This window comes from Paroedura picta, chromosome 1 (assembly GCF_049243985.1).
Source record: "Paroedura picta isolate Pp20150507F chromosome 1, Ppicta_v3.0, whole genome shotgun sequence".
NCBI lineage: Eukaryota > Metazoa > Chordata > Lepidosauria > Squamata > Gekkonidae > Paroedura > Paroedura picta.
This window is the reverse complement of record NC_135369.1, coordinates 147896321-147915828: the sequence shown is the minus strand read 5'-3', so window position 1 is coordinate 147915828 and position 19508 is coordinate 147896321. Positions and strand designations below refer to the sequence as shown.

The following is a 19508-nucleotide window of genomic DNA, read 5'->3' as shown; positions in this document are numbered from 1 at the left end:
GGAGTGCGGACTTCTAATCTGGCATGCTGGGCTCGATTCTGCCCTCCCCCACATGCAGCCAGCTGGGTGACCTTGGGCTTGCCATAGTACTGATAAAGCTGTTCTGACCAAGCAGTGATATCAGGGCTCTCTCAGCCTCATCCACCTCACAGGGTGTCTGTTGTGGGGAGAGGAAGGGAAAGTGACTGTAAGCCGCTTTGAGACTCCTTCGGGTAGAGAAAAGTGGCATATAAGAACCAACTCTTCTTCTTCTTACTTCTATATGCTCTTCTTTCCCATGTATATCTTGCTTAAAAACATGTATGTATGGATGTCTCTTCCTTTCTCAACTCTGTCCTTAAGTTTATCCACTGCCAAATAAGAATAATTGTTGTTTGCTGGCTGGTTTCTGCCCACTTCTGTCCAGTTATATCAGTGTTTATCCTTTCTCTTCATAAATTCCTTCCATATGCATAAAATGTATCTTACTGGTATACATTTTTCTTTCAGATGTATGCCACCAGTAAAAGGTTTATTTTGTCTTTTAAAAATAATTACAATAGGTGCTAAAAATGACTGATGGGGCAACTATGCAGACTTGATTATCCCTCTCCCTATAAATATATGCATCCCTGAATCTATGTCCACATGCTGGTTTCTGAACATCCCTAGGCAAAAGTGCCTCCAATGCCTACCTGCATGGTAAGCACAGAGTTCTAGTCCTCTGTCTTGGAGGAGAGGAGCACAGTTCCTTCAAGCCCCATCGGTGCCAGCATGGAGTACAAAAGAACATTCTCCTCTCTTACATATACCACAAAAAATGCAACCTCTGTAAGGTTGCAAATGCTTCCCTCTCCCCCCTCCCCCCTCCTCCCGCCCCCGTATAGACAATATCAAAGTCAACCGTTCACCTGAAGACAGTTTTAAATACTTTAATTCAGAACTCCATCCAGAAGAGTTATTGACCTCAGATTTTGTGCCCACATTAAAAAACCCAAAAACTCCATAGTACCAATAGAGTCACCAGCTTGGGCAACAGGATGTTCCCTAAATGGCTGACAGAACAATTTTTGGGTTGTTCAGATATGACTTGAACCGCATATAAATTCCTTGAGATTGTGCCATCATTGCAGTATCAAGTAGAGGCAATACAACAAATGATTCCAGACATTTCTATCAGTGACATAAACAGGGATAATACAAATATCTAATTTAGTTTTGGACTAAGACTTTGGAAGGAGTTCAGATATCCAATACAATTTTTGGCTTATTAGCATTATAGCTGTCTCTACTGTGCCAAGTTACCACCATCAGTAACTCCCCTTGGCAGGATGGGTAGAGATAGCTTTGGCAGTGTCCTTGAGGGCAGGAAATTACAAGGCCATAGTGCCTTTCACTGTGTTCACTTTTCCTGGGCAGCCTATAAAATACCAGCTGTAAAGTTCGTTTAGTGACAACAGAAGGAACAGTTGGAATAAACCCTCTGGTCTAGTTCATCCTATTTATCCATTATTGTCCTAGATATTGGCAACAGTGTCTCCAAATTGATTTTTAAATGAACTATTTTGTTAATCATATACATCTTTAGCCAAAGTATAGAATAAGATATAAACGCAGATTTGTGTAGTAGTATCTATTAAATTCCAAATAAGCATATGCTTGTAAGGAAAATCAAAGTAATTTAGCAGGCGAATGCTTAGAAAGAAGTCAGATTGTTTTACATACAGAATCTTTAATACATTCTCCTAATCACCACACTGATAATTCCTCCAAACTAAAGCACCTATAGCTATATACTTCGCTAGAGACCATTTTCATTTGTACAAAATGAAGCTTTATAACGACTTCTCTTGCATTGAAAATACTGAAGAAGTGCACACTAAATACGAAGCAAAAACCCCAGAGCAACAATGGTGCAGTGGGAAGAATAATTATTTTATTCAGTTATACTGCCCCAGTATAACATATTTTTTTTTCTAAAACGTTCTTCCCTGCATCACTATTGTTCATTTTTTAAAATGTGGGACACATCTTCTGACATTGGCTCCTGGGACAGAAATGGGTACAGATGTGACATCCATAGCTCCGCCGTAGCCAGGCCACTGTTGTTCTGCCCGAGGAGACCTGGGCAATGGGGAAGTGCAGTAGTCAAGTGGGGCAGCACCACCCTGCCCGAGGCCAGCGGACATTGCGAGGTGAGGAAAGGGGGAGGGATCAGGCAGTCTGGGTGGTGGGGAGGTCTCAGGGGGCCAGCACACAGGCCGTGATGCTAGCGCAGGCATAGGCACTGCCCTCCAGGCCCTCCAGAGCCCTCCTGGGAGAAGTAGTATGGAGGGAGCAGGTAGGACTCTTTGTGTACGTGTATGTCTATGTGCTTGTGTGTGTAAATGCATGTCTTGGAGTGAGGGACCAGGGAGTAGGTTGAGGAAGGAAGAGGCAAGGAGAGAGAGGGGTGGGGGAAGTGGGGAAGGAAAGGATTTGCATGCATGGGGGGGGGGAAGGGAGCTCCAGAGCAGGTATGTGTCCCACATACCTGTGAGAGCCTGGGTTTCACTACTTTTATTTTCTTTTTGCTTCTCTTTCATTGCTGTCATAAACACTGAAGTCCTGGATAGTAGTCTTTTTGCATGGTGAATATCAATAACAGTTTTTATGTATTCTTTATGTTGGGTGCTGAGAAGGAACTAGGGTCATAGCAATGATATTATTAATCTATTTATATGCCATTGCTGTTTATACCAACCACACTTTTAGCCATGCTTAAGGATCTATTATAAAGATTTTTTTTTAAAACTTTATTAATAGTTTGGGATCATCTGAACATCAGATTTAAAGACAAGTTTAATATTCTGTTGATAACTGACAGCACAGTCCTCTGCAGAGTTACTCCAATTTAAGTCTGCAATTTAAGTAACATTGAGAGCAACAATTTCCACACAACGTACGTAACATTTTGTAGTTATTCAGTAGCCTTCCTAAACCTGGCCTGATTCAATATAATTATTATGTTATTTGGAGCTCTAGGAGTACAGAAATTAGAGAATGGGGAGATGAGAGAACAGGGCTAGAGAAAGAGTACACAGATTCTTACGCTGGAATTTTTGTGTCCCCTGTCTTATCACAAGAACAAATTATGAGGTTCTTCTCTTTTATTCTCCGGCATTTTTTCCAGAAGATTACCCACACCACTGACACCCGTACATGATGCCACTGATGTCCAAAACATGGAAACTGCAATTGTCATTATGGAATGTTACCAATTCCTCATTTGACCAACATCAGTATTAACATGAGTGAATCTTGATAGCTTTATTCCCCACATTCACTGTTCCAGCTTATCATTATACTTCCTTGTATCTATCTAACCCCCATGAACCAAACCCCTGTACTCAGCTATGGTGTAGAACAAGTAGAGAAATGGATGAGCCAGAAAGAAATGCTTGTATCTGTGTAATTTGAGCTGTATGCCCAGAGAGTGGGCTCTGCATAAAACATAGCATGATATAACATGTAACAATACCTGCTTTGTTGTGTATTGATATGGTAAGCCACCTATAAATATTGGTCCTGTGTCTTGCTGCCTGAAAGTCGACCAGTCCTTGCCGGATGAACTTGCCTTTGTAGTGACTCCCAAGATAGTCACTTCAGCTTCACACATTACCAAGTCTTGCCTGCAAAAATTTAGAAAGGACAAGCTTTACAATCATGCCATACATTGCTACTTTGACAAATTAATTAGGCTTTTGCCAATTCAAGGAGGAATGGAAATGAAGTAAACAGCTAGAGTTATATTGAACCCTATAAACATAATAGAAGCTATTTAATGTTCAGGCTGTAAGTTGGCATGTCTTTCGGGTGTGATAGCTATCAAAATGAAATCACTTTGAGCAAGAGAAAAGGGAAATCGCTACTTAAAGCTGGGAGGAAAAGAGTGAAATCCAGAAGAACTTTTTAAAAGAATGTTTTAGAATAGCATATTTATTTCTTGATAAATATTTTTAAATATTGAGCAACTATTTGAAAATACATTTTCAGCCCGGAGAAAACATACAATTTAAAAAATTTACAATCTATAATAGGTTACTTCTTTACTTATGCTTTATGTACTTGGAATTTATATACTACTATAGAGTTCTCAAAGTGTTTCACACAACTTACCTCATTACTCCTTGCAACAACCTTGTAAAAACAGCTGGCATTATTGATGAAGGATGGAAGGAGAGAGATGGTGGCTCATACATAATGAAAACCAAATGGTGGGTAGTTTACGAAACCAGAGTTTGTCTCACAGGTGATCATTCCAGCCAGTTTGGTGTAGTGGTTAGGAGTGCAGACTTCTAATCTGGCATGCCAGGTTCGATTCTGCGCTCCCCCACATGCAGCCAGCTGGGTGACCTTGGGCTCCCCACGGTACTGATAAAACTGTTCTGACCGAGCAGTGATATCTGCGCTCTCTCAGCCTCACCCACCTCACAGGGTGTCTGTTGTGGGGAGAGGACTATAAGCCGCTTTGAGCCTCCTTCAGGTAGGGAAAAGGAGCATATAAGAACCGACTCTTCTTCTTGTTGTTGTTCATTTCAACAGATTCCAGCTTCAGTGTCTTTGTCCTTTCCCCACTTTCCCAGCAAGGACTCATTGGTATCTCTGCCTACATTGCAGTGTCCACCTAGGCAAAGCCCTACTACATTATCAATTCCTATACTACTGGGAGTGCAAAGGCGGGGAAATTGAATTCTTGCCTCCCTGGAAACCTTCATGTGATCACTGCGACACCACTCAGATCCATGCGTCTTTCCTCAGGTACCTCCAAAGGAAACAACCTGACCTCACACCAAACCCGAGGAACCTCACCTCACCTCCAGGCAACAGATATCAGTTCAACTGGAAAAAATGGCTGCTTTGGAAGGTGGGTCCTATGATACATCATATCCCAACTTCTAGATGTGTTTCCCATGTGTTGTTATACTACCGTATCTCTCTATCTTCGCCCTCCCTCCCCAGAAATTCAAAATAACTTTGTGGCTGGAGTGTATGTTATCAAGCAAGGTCACTGCCTCACCAACTCCTCTATCATTTGTTGATATTGTTTCTCCCCATCGTGCATGTACAGGAAAAGTGTGAATGTGCTCCTAGGCCTTTAAGAAGGATGAGCAAGAGGAGGATGCCTGGCATAGTATGCATGAATATGTGGCTGTTGCTAGACAGATTAGTGCAGGCAGAAAAACTGTTAGTGAGAGATGATGAAATGCAGGAGGGATTCAGTTTTTAGCCACTCTAGCCAAGTGTGTCTGTAGTCAGGGAAGCACAAAAATTGGGACAGCAACAGCTGATGAACTAGTGCAATTAAGAAGCTAAACTGGAGCAAAAAACACACATACTTCATTCAAAACATATATAACCCCCCCCCCCCCATGACAAAAAAACAACACCAAGTTACAGTTTCAGATCCTGATCTCAGGTACATTGTTAGTAGGGTAAACTTCATTCAGACAATCAACTCACTATAGTATAACATTTAACTATGGTTTGGTGAGACCTGAACCAGTTACTGGTTTGTCTTTGGCTTGACAGATATTTGGGTTTTGCTAGTTTATCCCTTGTACTATCACAGCATAAGTCTATGAGTGTTACTAGGAACTAGGAAGTAAGTACTATTCATTTCAAGGGGTTTACTCCTAGGTAAGAATACACTACTGCCATGTTGTTGGAGCAAAAAAATCCTGGATGTTTTAAACTGGCTTTCTTAAACTTGCATACTGGAAGTATTTCAAAAGTGGCAAGCCGAACTCTTCTGATACTATTATTATTATCATTATCATTATTATTATTGGATTTCTAGCCCACCGCTCCCCTGAGGCTTGCGGCAGGTAACAACATGTAAAAACCCCATAAAACCCCTAATACATAAAATACCTAAAAACAATCTCCAGCCCACCCAACCCCACCTGATGGTGGCGGAACTATCAGGGAAACCAGGGGTCACTGCTGATGTAGATGTAGAGGGGGAGCGATCTAAAAAGGGGAGGCGCAAAAAATTGACAGCATGAGGAAGAGGTGTGCTCACTCTATGTAACTAACATCCTAGTTAAATTGTACTGCTTAGGTGGCATTATCATAGGTGACCAGATTGTCCCACTTTTGGAGGGGCATCTGGGGGTACCTGGCAAATTGTACTTATGTTGAAATTAAAAAATATATATTACAATACTATTTTTGCATTCTATGTGTTCTATGAAACTTTTTGTTGCTCCATATAGACCAACTTTTAAATCAAGAATACCCCCCCCCCCCCGGTCAATGGTGTCCCGCTTTACCGATGTTAAAATCTGGTCACCTTGATCATAGCCTAAGAATATTTTTATCCCATGCCTTCTTCATTTAGGCTGATTCCACATGGGCAGAAAAGGCCAGGCGGGTGCTCATATGGAAGTGGGACTAATCCCTGCTTTCATATGATGTGACTTCCAGGCTGGCCTCCTCCTGGGCCCATGTGGATGGGAAGAGCGGAGTCTTCCAGGCCTAGCTCCTCCCCATCCTTCAGAGGCTGGGAGAGGACAAAAATGCCCCAGTCAGCTTTGTGGTGTTTTGCAGCAACACAGCGTGGACTGGGGCATTTTTTAAAAATTCTGCAGAAAGGTGGGATTGCATTCTTACACAATTCCACCTTCCTGCAACTCCCCCCTGCTTCCCCACACATGGCTGAACCTTTCTGCCATGGATGTGTCCCCCATGGGGTTACTTTTCAGTGGTGGACCTGGTGTACTGCTGAAATGTATCCACTGTGGGGACACAAAAAAGGTCAGAGCATACTGTTCTGCTGCAACACACTGCCAGTGGCATGGAATGGCGGCACTGGTACAGAATCACCCTTAGAGTGACAAACATGAGTATTCCTTCCTCGTTTTACCTTCACAAGAATCCTATGAGGTAAATGAAGCTGATAAAGAGAAGGACCAACCCAAGGATGTGAGGATTTGAACCCAGATCTCACTGACCCTAGTCTGACACTCTAATCACTATAGCATACTAGCTTTTGAAGAAAATTAACACAAATCTTCAAATCATATCTAATTTTTAAAAAAATTAGTGGGGGAACTTGACATCCAGCACAGATAGAATGCATGCCTCCATCCCACTAATGAGACAAAGATCCCCCCCCCGCAGCCATTATCAGAGTCCTTGAATCATCAACAAAAAGAAAATTAATCAGACAAGTGGAATTTTGCATGGAGTGTTTGGCTCAGGCCTATATAAAGCAAGTATTTGGTCACTAAGTTTGTATACCTGAGGAGAATACAGGTTCTGATATTTCAGCTGAAGCTAGGAAGGAAAAATATAAATAGTGCTCACTGGAAACACTTGGCAACAAGGCAAATGATGTGATTTCATTCTTTAATAACACAACTCTAATTCATGTACCTTTTGCCAGCTGGCAGGAAAGGTTCTCCCTTAATCAAAGGAAGCACAGTGAGGACCTATGAAAATCAGGCAATAGCCTCTCTGTTTGGTGTTTCATTATATCCATCCTTTTTTCCTGCACAGCAAGAAAGCTGAGGACTGCTTAGGAGCAAGGTCAAACCAATAAAACTCGATCAGTTGGAGGATTAAAAAGACGGAAGACTCTTATGCTCTGGTAGCTACAGGATACCTAAGTAAAAATGGGAAGCAACAACAACAAAAAAATCTTTAAAGGGGAAAAATCCAGCCATGTAACTGAGGGTGTTGCAAGATAATAACGTGCAAATTCAGGAACCTTTGGTCAGCATGCGATCCATTACAAAATCTCTGTGTTGCTGACAAGAACCAACCTCAAGAAGGATTTTCATTCTGTCTCTCCTCTCTCCTCATACACTTAATGAAATTAGTAGTCTTCACTGCTGTCGTTTCAACACATCCTGTGTTAAACAACACGTAAAGCATACCACACTGTGTAGTATATATATAAAACCCATTTCACCAAAATCATTTGCCTCAGTTTGCTCCTTTAGAAGTTGGTAGAGATGAAAAGAGACTTTACTGTAGAAAAGGATCAACAATGAATGCAGCTATGAAGTTAGACCCAGCTATGATGTGGAACACCGCTGAAACAATTACCACAAAAGATTCCTTTCTCTCTTAAATATCCTTATCCATTGTTCCTCTTAATATTTGTGAAATAGCCTGGGAGGTGGAATGTGACCGGGGTGTCCGAGGTGGAATAGGGCCAATCAGGGTGGGGCCAGAAAAGCTGACCGCATCTTGATTGGCCCTGCCCCTACTGCTCCCGCCCTCCTTCCCTGGACACTGGCCACTTTGCTCTCAAGACACCTGAGACAGAGACACAGAGAGCCCTGCCAAACCACAAACCAGCCCTGATTACCTGCTATGGCTCCTGCTGCGAGGGAGAGAGAGACACATAGAAACAGCCACACCAAACTGCAAACGAGCCTTGATTATCTCCTATAGCTCCTGTGATGGAGAGAGCTGCCTCAAACTGCACAGCCCTGATTCCCTGCTACAGACGAGCCCTGATTACCTCCCATGACTCCTGCTGCCAGAGAGAGAGAGAGAGAGATCTGTGCTTGCCAGTGTCCCCTGGGTCCTAATGCCCACTGCATTGCTAGTTGCCATGGGCTTTCTTGATAGTTATTATAATATTTTTAATTTATTATTGGATTTGTTTCCCGTCACTCTCAGCAAGCCATCTCGCGGCAGGTTACACAATAAAACCCCACATAAAACACAACTATAATGCCCCATTAAAATTATAATATCCCCATTAAAATTATGTATCCCGGCAGCAAAAAAACTATCCCCCCACCCCCACAGCCATGATAGGCTGCCTCTCGGTGCATGTATGATAATTATGCATGCTGGCAATCCACCAGCGGTAATGGTCTGGCCCGCTGGCATTCTCTTCTATGGGGCCCATCTGATCTTCCATGCCTGGCCTCAACCTTAGACCTGGCAGAAAAGCTCCATCTTGCAAGCCCTGCAGAATGTCAGAAGCTCCTGCAGGGCCCTCAGCTCTTCTGGGAGTCAATTCCACGAGGTTGAGGCCAGAATCAAAAAAGGCCCAACCCTGATTGAGGCAAGGTGACATTCCAGGGGCCAGGGACCACCAACAAGTTAGTACTCACAGATTGTAAAGCTCTGCAGGGGGCATAGGGCAACAGGCAGTCCCTCAGATATGTGGGTCCCAGACCACAAGGGGCCTTAAAGGTGAAAACCAAAACCTTGAACCTGATACAGGCTGTAACTGGTAACCAATGCAGTTGCCTCAGCACCGGTTGGACGTGAGTCCTCCAAGGTGTTTCACTGAGGACAATAGCAGCCACATTTTGTACCAGCTGCAATTTCTGGGTCAGAGACAAGGGCAGGCCCACATACAGTGAGTTACATAAGTCAATTCTGGAGGTGACCATCTCATGGATCACCATGGCTAGGTAGGGCACTAGTAGCCTTGCCTGATGTAGGTGGTAAAACACTTGGCAGACTACTTTTGTGACCTGTGTCTCCATAGATAGCAAGGCATCCACATTTCTGGCCAGGGGCGCAGTGTTCAGTTGCGTCCTGGCAAGAGTGGATAAACATGCTTCAAGTCCCGCCTTCTTTCTTCCCTGCCATACGACCTCCATCTCGGAGGGGTTGAGTATATCGAAATAATAAATATAAGCTTTCTTTTCCTGGAACTATTATTAGCCATCTGAATATCACTGTGATCATAAGATTCTCCAAACATTATTCCAAATGTGACACTTTTGTACCATAAAACTACAAAGAATAAGGCAGAGAACACACTGTTGATCATGCATGATGGTGTCTCTCCAGGGCCTCAGGTAGCCCAGATCCAGTACCCAAGACCCATTTCTAATGGACAGTTGAGCAAGTTACATGCAAAGGCATCACTGCACTGCAAAGTGCACTGAAGTTTGTGTACTTCAAGATGCATAAACATTACTGAATTACAGTTCTTCCTATGCATATAAGCAGATTCTTTATGAGACAAGCCTCATCTCCAACTCCACTCATAGTTACAGTGGACATTCCAATGATACCTCAATAAGCATACATTAAGAAGATTGAGGAAGCTAACAATAGCTGTGTAGAAGACAGTATCGCTTACATATTTTGCACTTTGAGATAAACACTTTTCAAAAGAAGTGGCTTTGGGGCTGGATAGCCAATGCAACCCGTTGAGGGGCAGGCTGTTGTGGGCTGCCTTGTGGTAGGGTGACCACAAGATGGCAAGATTCTCTTCCCATGCTCGCCCTGCTCATTGTTGAATAAACCTGTGGCCAAATATTTTATGCCAAATTATGGTTGTCAGTGTCATCATTAAAGGTAAAGGTATCCCCTGTGCAAGCACCGAGTCATGTCTGACCCTTGGGGTGATGCCCTCTAGCGTTTTAATGGCAGACTCAATACGGGGTGGTTTGCCAGTGCCTTCCCCAGTCATGACCGTTTACCCCCCAGCAGCAAGCTGGGTACTCATTTTACCGACCTCGGAAGGATGGAAGGCTGAGTCAACCTTGAGCCGGCTGCTGGGATCAAACTCCCAACCTCATGGGCAAAGCTTTCAGGCAGCTGCCTTACCACTCTGAGCCACAAGAGGCTCTTTGTCATCATTAGGTGGTCAATATCCCCCTGCAAGGCAAGTGGTATTTATACCTTTTCTCTGTAATGATAGACACTATTAATATAAAAAGGAAGCATCAATTCCCTCTTCTACTTTTCATTTGATTTAATAGTTTCCCCTCCCCATTCTGTTTTTATCTTCCTCAAACAGGTATTTTAGTGACTGAACTTCCTGTCCAACATCAGATGAGGAAATGTTGACAAAACCATCTAATTCCTAGTGATAAAGAAAAGAAGTTAGCAGTGGTGGACAGCAGAGCATGTACTGGACCACTGACGGAAGACAAAGGAAGTGAGAAGGGATGACAAGCCAAGTAGTGGAAGAAACAAGAAAAGGAACATGGAAAATGAGCTAAAAGAGGATGTATAATTAGATTGGTGGCCAAGTCATGAGACAGAAAAAAACAAAACAAAAGTAGTGCCAATTTCCAAAATTAGAACATAGTATTAGAAGGGTGGTGTCATCTAACATGGTTTGAGTTGCCTTTCTTAAAAGAAAACTCATTCCGAAGACATCTAGTGACCACTGTCTCTGTTTAAGAGTTATAGTATAGTTTACAGTACAGTGGGCACAAATCAGACATAAGAAAGCTTCAAGAAATTTTAGGCAACCTTTGAGATTCATCCTTATTATCCTCATTCTCTGTCGTCCCCTTCTTCTTTTGCCCTCAATCGCTCCCAGCATTAGGTTCTTCTCCAGGGAGTCCTTCCTTCTCATGAGGTGGCCAAATTATTTGAGTTTCATCTTCAGGATCTGGCCTTCTAAGGAGCAGTCAGGGATGATCTCTTCTAGGACTGACAGTTTTGTTCACCTTGCAGTCTAAGGTAGCGATCCCCAACCTGTGGGCTGTGGACCACATGTGGTCCTTCAACTAATTGGAGGTGGGCCGCGATGGACGCCTTCTCTCCCCCCCCCGGGCCTTTACTTCATCCCCCCGGCCCTTTACAACCCACTTCGGGTGTCATTGTCTCCTATCACTCCCAGATGGGACTATCTCGTTGCAGAGAAACAAGCTCAGGGTTCCCATTGATTTGTCATTGTCATGAGTTAAAATTTCCATGAAAATAAAATGTTCCTTATGTTCATTGTTGTGGCGTGTTTGTATCTTATTTTGAAGGGATGTTTAAACATTACCATAGCGATCAGAGAGCGTTAGGGCAGTGGTTGAGAGTAGAGGAGTAAACTACCCCCCCACCGGGCCTCAGTAAAATTGTCAAGCGTTGAGTGGTCCCCGGTGATAAAAAGGTTGGGGACCACTGGTATAAGGGACTTGCAAGAAACTTCTCCAGCACCAGAGCTCAAAGGCCTCAATTCTTTGACGCTCGCCCTTCCTTATAGTCCAACTTTCACAGCCATACATTGCAACTGGGAAGAACATAGACCAGACACACTTTTGTTGGCAGGGTGATGTCTCTGCTTTTTAGGATGCTGTCAAGATTTGCCATAGCTTTCTTCCCCAGGAGCAAACGTCTTTTAATTTCTTTGCTGCAGTCCCCATCTGCAGTGATCTTAGAATCCAGGAAAATAAAATCTGTCACTACCTCAATTTCTTCCCTATCTAAATATTTTAGAATAGCCTTAAAAAGTACAGTCAGAACTTGATATATATTTGCAGCAACCTTTGAGACTAGCTTCATAGCCTGTTCCTAAGAATGGGCCTTGAAAGGGCCCCCTCCCCTAGTCCCCAGCCAGACAGCTTAAGGTAGCTTTGGGCCGCAGCTTACAGCCAGATCAAATGGGGCAGGTAGGGGCTGGCCAGCTCGTTAGCAGGGACAGAGCTCCTTAGCAGGCAGTCACCAGGCCAGGAGGTCCCCATTAGCAGGCTCTCCACCACAACCCTTTGCCCAGGGCTCTCCCCTTGAGCCTCTTGTGGCACAGAGTGGTAAGGAAGCAGACATGCTGTCTGAAGCTCTGCCCATGAGGCTGGGGGTTCAATCCCAGCAGCCGGCTCAAGGTTGACTCAGCCTTCCATCCTTCCGAGGTCGGTAAAATGTGTTTGCTGGGGGGGGGGGTAAATGGTAATGACTGAGGAAGGCACTGGCAAACCACCTTCGTATTGAATCTGTCATGAAAACGCTAGAGGGTGTCACCCCAAGGGTCAGACATGACCCGGTGCTTGCACAGAGGATACCTTTACCTCTCCCCTTAGCTGCTGCTGGCTCCAGGCATTGAGGTGCATCTGAGAGCAAAGAGACTAAAGTGCAGGGACAGAGGGTGGGAGCTACAGCTGGCTGCACCCTGACTGGCACTATTCCAACTTGGACAGCTGGACATGTTCCACCCCCCAGGCTGTTTCACAAATATAGAGAGTAAGGTGACCAGATTTTAACATTGGTAAAGCAGGACATCATTGACAGGGGGGGTTCTTGATTAAAATTTGGTCCATATGGAGCAACAAAATGTTTCATAGAACTCAAAAATAGTATTGTAATATATATATTTTTACTTATAACGTAAGTACAATTTGCCAGGTACCCCCAGATGTCCCTCCAAAAGTGGGACAATCTGGTCACCTTAATATAGAGGAACCATGGATAAGGATGTAGCTCTTGGTATCACAGCTCTTGGTACCACCATATATGCACTAGAGGCAAAGCCCGTTGCACCCAGGGAAACAACGGGTGCTAGGATGCACACCTGCAGTGTGGACTTCCTGGGGGCTGGCTACATGGCAAAAGCTCCTGCCCACCCCTGGACTCCAGAGACCCCACCTCCAAACCTCAAGGAACATTCCAGGGGACACCAGCTTCCAGCTGTGGCTTGGAAATCTCCTGGAATTGGACTATAGAGACAAGCTCCCCAGGGAAAAAAGGCTATTTTGGAGGGGGGACTCTACAATGACAACTACATCTCTTTAAGGCAATGACAATGTGTAAAGCTTGGGTTAGTGGTTAAGAGCAGCATCTTCTAATGTGGAGAGCTAGTTTTTATTCCCCATCTCCATGCTGGGTGACCTTTGCTAGTCACAGTCCTGCTAGACACTGTTCTCACAGAGCAGTTTCTCTCAGCCTTACCTACCTCACAGCACGGCTGTTGTGGGGAAAGGGACAACTGTTATAAGCCACTCAGAGATACCTTTGGACAGTGAAAAGCCAGGTATAAAAACTGACTCTTCTTCTTACTGGGAAGGTGCTACAGGAAAACATTTCCCCATGGGCTCATGGTGTTTCTGTGCCCCCTCTAGAGCTTCCCCATCTTCCATGCCATTGGTCTCAAATTTGCTTGGTTGTGATGGTCTTGGAAAGGTTGCAGCAAGACCAAGGTGGTATCCATGTGGAAAGGGAAAGTTTATATCTTCCCAGTCCCACCTGCATCAGCATTATTTTTCCTGCTGCAATGGCCTGTGATGACCACCCCCAAAGCAAACCTCACATGACTTACTCATGAGTAAGCATTCCCAGGGCAGAGGCTTTTCCTGGCTGTCCCAGAGGCCTGGCAGGGGGGTATTTCTTGGCCTCCCACAGCCTCCCCCCATGATACACAGAGGCTACATCAGGAGGCAGCTCACTCCCCCCCCCCCCCCCCATGTCATTCAAGTTGAAAGAGGCCAGGAGACCTAGGCAACTTACTGCTGGCAGGGCAGCTTGTCTTCCACCCAGAAAACTGCTGACACTGACAGGAAGTTGGAGGCAGAGAGCAGACCCCTAATTAGGTTTCCTAGCTGAAGTCCATGACTAACTCATGAGTAATTGTTCCCAGGGTAGAAGTTTATCCTAGCTGCCTGGATGCAATTTGACCTGATTGGTCCTCATTGGCAGAATACAATTTGAAATGATTGGCTCTCACTCATGAGTAAACATTCCCAGAGCAGTGGCTTTTCCTTGCTGCTCTGTGCTGCCCACATAGGGTGTCTGATGAGGGGAAAAGAAGAGAAGGCTATTATAAGCCACTCTCAGACTCCTTTGGGCAGTGAAAAGATATAAACCCAACTTTTCTTCTACTGGGAAACAGTGTCTTCCCTCTCCAAGGTGCCTCCTTCTATGGTTTCTCCATCTTCCATGCCATTGGTCTCACATTTGCTTGGTTGTGACAGTTTTGGAAAGACTGCACCAAGACCAAGGTGGTATCCATATGGAAAGGGAAAGTCAACATCTTCCCAGTCCCACCCACTGCTGAAATTGCCTGCGATGGCTACTCCCAAAGCAGATTGGAAATTACAAACCTCACATGACTTACACATGAGTAAACACTCCCATGGTAGAGGCTTTTCCTGGGCACCCTGGTTCCCAGAGGCTACCAGGGGGGCTGTTTCTGGACCTACTGCAGCCCCCATCTCCAGAAAGTATGCAGAGGCTGCCCCAGTTTTCCCCCCATGTCCTCTGAGTTGAAAGAGGCCAGGAGACCAAGGCAACTTACTGGCAGCAGGGTATGTTCTGAGGCTGACTCCTTTTCCACCCAGCAAACTTTTGAAACTGGAAGGAATTAAGAAGTGGAGAGATGACCCCTTATTAATACCTTCCTGGTTGAGGGCTGCCTCCTGATTGGGTCTAAACTACTTGGTGGGCTATTCCTAGATAAGGGCCAATCAGGTAGTGGGTGAGCAGTCAGTTTGGTATACTGATGATGATTTGCCTCTGAGCTAGTAACATTCTGGAATTGTTTCCTGGAGCTTTATGTTCATAGGAGAAGTTGTTAATAATTCAGGAGGATGCTAAACAGCTTTCACCTTGCACTTGTTAAAAGTGTACCTTTTGATTGTGCTTGACTGAATCTTCTGGGGACCAGCCAAATTAAAATAACAACCTCAAGGTATCCTTGTTTAACATTTTGCTGCTACTACAATTGCCTGATAGTACATACACTGTATAAATATTCCATCAAGGTTTTTTAATGCTTTTTTTTTACAATCAACACATAGGGTGCTTTAAATGTCAAGTGAGAAGACAGAGGCGTTGTGGGAGCATAATTGTCAATGCTGTAAATATGTGCACAATCATTCAAGCACTCCTGGTGGTTAAACTGCTGGTAATTGTATCTCAGCCTAACCCAGCAGTAATTATGTAGTTTTATCTTTTGTGCTCCATAAATACAATCATTAAATACTGGCTTACTAATTGCAACCTGGAAGATGAGCTCTGTCAATTTAGAACTGAATTCAGTGCCCAAAGCCATTCAAAGTTGGATGGATGGAAAGGTCAGACAATCAGCTGATACACTACAAGGATAAAGGGTGACTTAACATAACAATAACAGCAGCCTGTTTGCAAGTGTCCCCAAACCCTTGCCTGTGGGGGTCCTTGTATTTAGCAACATTTGTCAGTGATGATTAAAAACATATTTTAGGGTTGTATGGCAAAGTGTTGAAAACATAATGGGAAAGAAAAAGAAACCAATGTTCCAGTAAACTTGTTCTAAGTTTAACGATTTTTTCACTTCCCTTGATTGTTCTAAACCATGTTTATAAAGATACAAAGCAAATATTAATTCCCAATTTATTTTTTTAATTATTATTTTAAATACAATATATATTTTTTTAAATCTCCTTTCTCTAAGGTCAGTGATATAAAATACACACAGGAAATTGGAAACACAAGGCTGTAACAGTATAAAAACAAACTAAAACCTGCTACACCCCCCCATCCCCCAACCAGAGTAAAGTTAACACACTCTCTCTTGGCACAAGTAACCTTTAGAGAGCCAGCTTGGTGTAGTGGTTAGGAGTGTGGACTTCTAATCTGGTGAGCCGGCTTTGATTCCCCACTCCTCCCCCATATACAGCCAGCTGGGTGACCTTGGGCTTGCCAGGGCACTGATAAAGCTGTTCTGACCGAGCAGTAATATCTGGGCTCTCTCAGCCTCACCCACCTCACAGGGTGTCTGTTGTGGGGAGAGGAAAGGGAAGGTGACTGTAAGCCGCTTTGAGACTCCTTCAGGCAGAGAAAAGTGGCATATAAGAACCAACTCTTCTTCTTCTAAATAAATAATAAGTATAGTCTAAGAAAAATATTAGGTCAGTTGGTGCATGGGAAGGGGAAAGGGAAGCAGGAAAAAGAGAGAGGCTATGGAGGATTTCAAGGAAGGAAAAAAGGAAATAGTGGGGCAGAGGAAATTAGGTGCCCCCGCAAATTCTTATGGATGCTCCACTTGCATGTTTATTTAAACATGTTTCTAGCCAAACAGTGATTTGTATTTTTGGATGCATCCCGATGAGTTAATTGGAGGCAGTAGATACTAGGACGGAAGGGGTGGGGAGAAAATGCTTTCTTGGTACAGCAGAAAAATGGAAGGCCTGTTATTATCCTGATTTGGCACAATTTTTCACTGTGGACCTCCTTACCCTTCTCTCCCAATAGCAATGATACCGGATTAGTCAAACGTTTATGGCCAAGCAGGAAATTGGGGTCTGGTTGACCAGAATAAGGGGCCTTTTATTCTAGGATTGGTCAGTGGAAAAAGGAAAACAGGCTGACAAAGAATGTGGTGGTTAGATACAATCAAAATGGACACCAGCCAAAATACTACACAACTAAAAGAAGCAGTGCAAGATCAAAAATTGTGGCCATACGATCGTCAAGAGATTCTGACATCACAATGCAAAACTGAAAAGGGAACAAAAGCCCAACTTTAACAAAATCAGGAACACAAAGTTGAGCTCTAAAACAATATAGCATTTTAACAATTATTTATTAAAGTGCACCAATATTAGGTTAAAAACAAAGTAAAAACTATACAGATCTAACTGCACATGAACTGCACATGAAGGTTTTTTCTGACACGCAGGAGATGCACTCTCTATGCAGAGTAAGCATAGCTAAGAGTGGTGTTCCTAGATATTATATATCTTAGAAGGTGGTGCTCCAAAAAGAAACACTATGCCGGTATTTGTTGGGACTACACCTAACAGATTTCCCTTGACCACCCAGCTATACTTCATAACTGGTTTTGGATAAGAGTGCATTATTTAATATTATTGACCACTGAGGAAGACCCAGTGGGGTCGAAACGCATTTGATCAGATCATGTGCAGTTAGATCTGTATAGTTTTTTAGTATAGTTTTTACTTTGTTTTTAACCTAATATTGTTGCACTTTAATAGATAATTGTTAAAATGTTACATTGTTTTATAGCTCAACTTTTGAGTTCCTGGGAGCTGACATCACTTCAGTGTTTCCTTAAAGCCTGGACATTGTTTCAGGGGTTACTCTGCAGTCAAAAGGTTGAAAAAGTCTGGCTTATAGGTTCATAATAGGTCAGCTCTGACTTGATAGCACTTTCTGCCACCACAAAAAAATTAACTGTGGCAAAGAAAATGAATTGCAGACTTCTGGTGCACAGAAAAGTTTAAAATTGACAGAAATGGTCAAAAAATTGTTTAATTCTTATTGCCAAATTTTGAACCAGAACAGAGATTGGTTACTGTGAAGATTTGTTCCAATGATGCTCTTGAATCTTCAGTACTAAACTCTTCTTTTGATACCACTGGTTTGTAAAGATCTATTATGTGATTTGTGTCAAAATATAGCATAATAGCCTAATTAAGTTGTTATCTTTGAATGGCTGTAAAACAACAGTTAATATCAAAGTAATTGGTATTATTAGGTTGCTATTAACTGCTATTATGATCAATTAACTATAATTAAATCCATCTTGTTCAATTTATTTTATAGAAATACCAATAGTTTATTCTCCCTCAACTCAAATGAACTGTTATAATAATTAGTTATGGGAAATAATAAAAAATACTGGGTTTATATTTAATGAATGATTACAATTATTTCTAAAGACCGTAGTGGAATACTGCAGTGCATGAAAACAAAGGACATGAATGGGAATTGCAAACATTAATAGCTTTAACATCAATTGTATTTAGACCACATCATTTGTCTTGAATAGGATCCCAGCAGTGTGAAGAAGATGAATTTGATGTATATTGTAGGTATTTGAAATATACAGAGATATATAAGGCAAAATTTAGTGAACATTAGATGTGTTTTAAAATCCCACTGGTGTATGTAGGGGGATCAAAGGAGCTTATACCCAACAGTGTAAATAGGACTTAAGTTCTAATAACTGTATAATTAAATTCCAGTGACGTCAAGGGGACAAAAATCTAACTTCCTTTAGACTGTGCCTTGGAGAGGAAAAAATGTCATGAACTTGATTTAATAATGAGAGATTGTTAAGGAGTGGCTTCGTCAATTGCACCAAGGAAAGGAAAAGAAATCAAAATCTGAGTCAGATCTATCTTCTTGATTATCTGGAATGGATTACCAGAATAGATATAGATGGCTCCTTCTGACCTTGGCTACTTTTAGGGTTCAGCTAGACAACATATGGACATGGGTTAGGCCAGGCTTGTTCAACCCAACTTGAAGACACATATAACACTAGGAAACAAATGCTGGCAGGGGCCCATGGGAATTATAGTCCATGAACATCTGGAGGACCACAGGTTGACTACCCCTGTTCCCAAGTACTCCGTGGCCCAATTAGGCTTGGGAATGCACTATGGGGAAAAGAGGGGCCAAATGGCTGCATGGCTGTTTACACTGCTGTGGGGCTGCATATGCACTATTGTAGGGCTGCATATCAGTACACATGGAGCCCCACAGTGGGGCAAACAAGGCAATTTTGTATATTTTAAAAAAGCAATTTGCAAGGGCATTTTAATTAGGGTTGGCTGGAAGTGGTGGCTGTTGGAATATGCATGACCTGCAGTGTTCACAGAGAGTGTCCTGTAGGGGGCATTGAAGGACATATGGATTTAGCATAGTTAGAACAGGTACTTCATTATGATTTTTTAATTATCTCTTCCAGTGTCCTGATTGGCTTAAAAGAGACTTCCTTTCCTTGAGTACGCTCCTTGAGCATACTTCCTGCCTGCTTTCCTCCAGAACAGCAGTTGAACAGAAGAATGACTGCAGACAACAGTTTACAGCTAGTTAGGTCTCTTATCTCCTCTTTCTATGCA

The 19508-nt window shown here is 43.0% G+C and overlaps 1 protein-coding gene across 1 annotated transcript in view; it reads right to left on the bottom strand.

Annotated features, from left to right (window-relative positions):
* The window catches only part of LOC143822494 (protein eyes shut homolog), a 672231-nt gene that overhangs the window by 277129 nt on the left and 375594 nt on the right, over positions 1-19508 (bottom strand). Inside the window, exon 20 of the mRNA XM_077307707.1 lies at positions 3500-3650. Coding sequence (XP_077163822.1) covers positions 3500-3650 — 151 coding nt within the window. The remainder of the gene's footprint in view (positions 1-3499; positions 3651-19508) is intronic.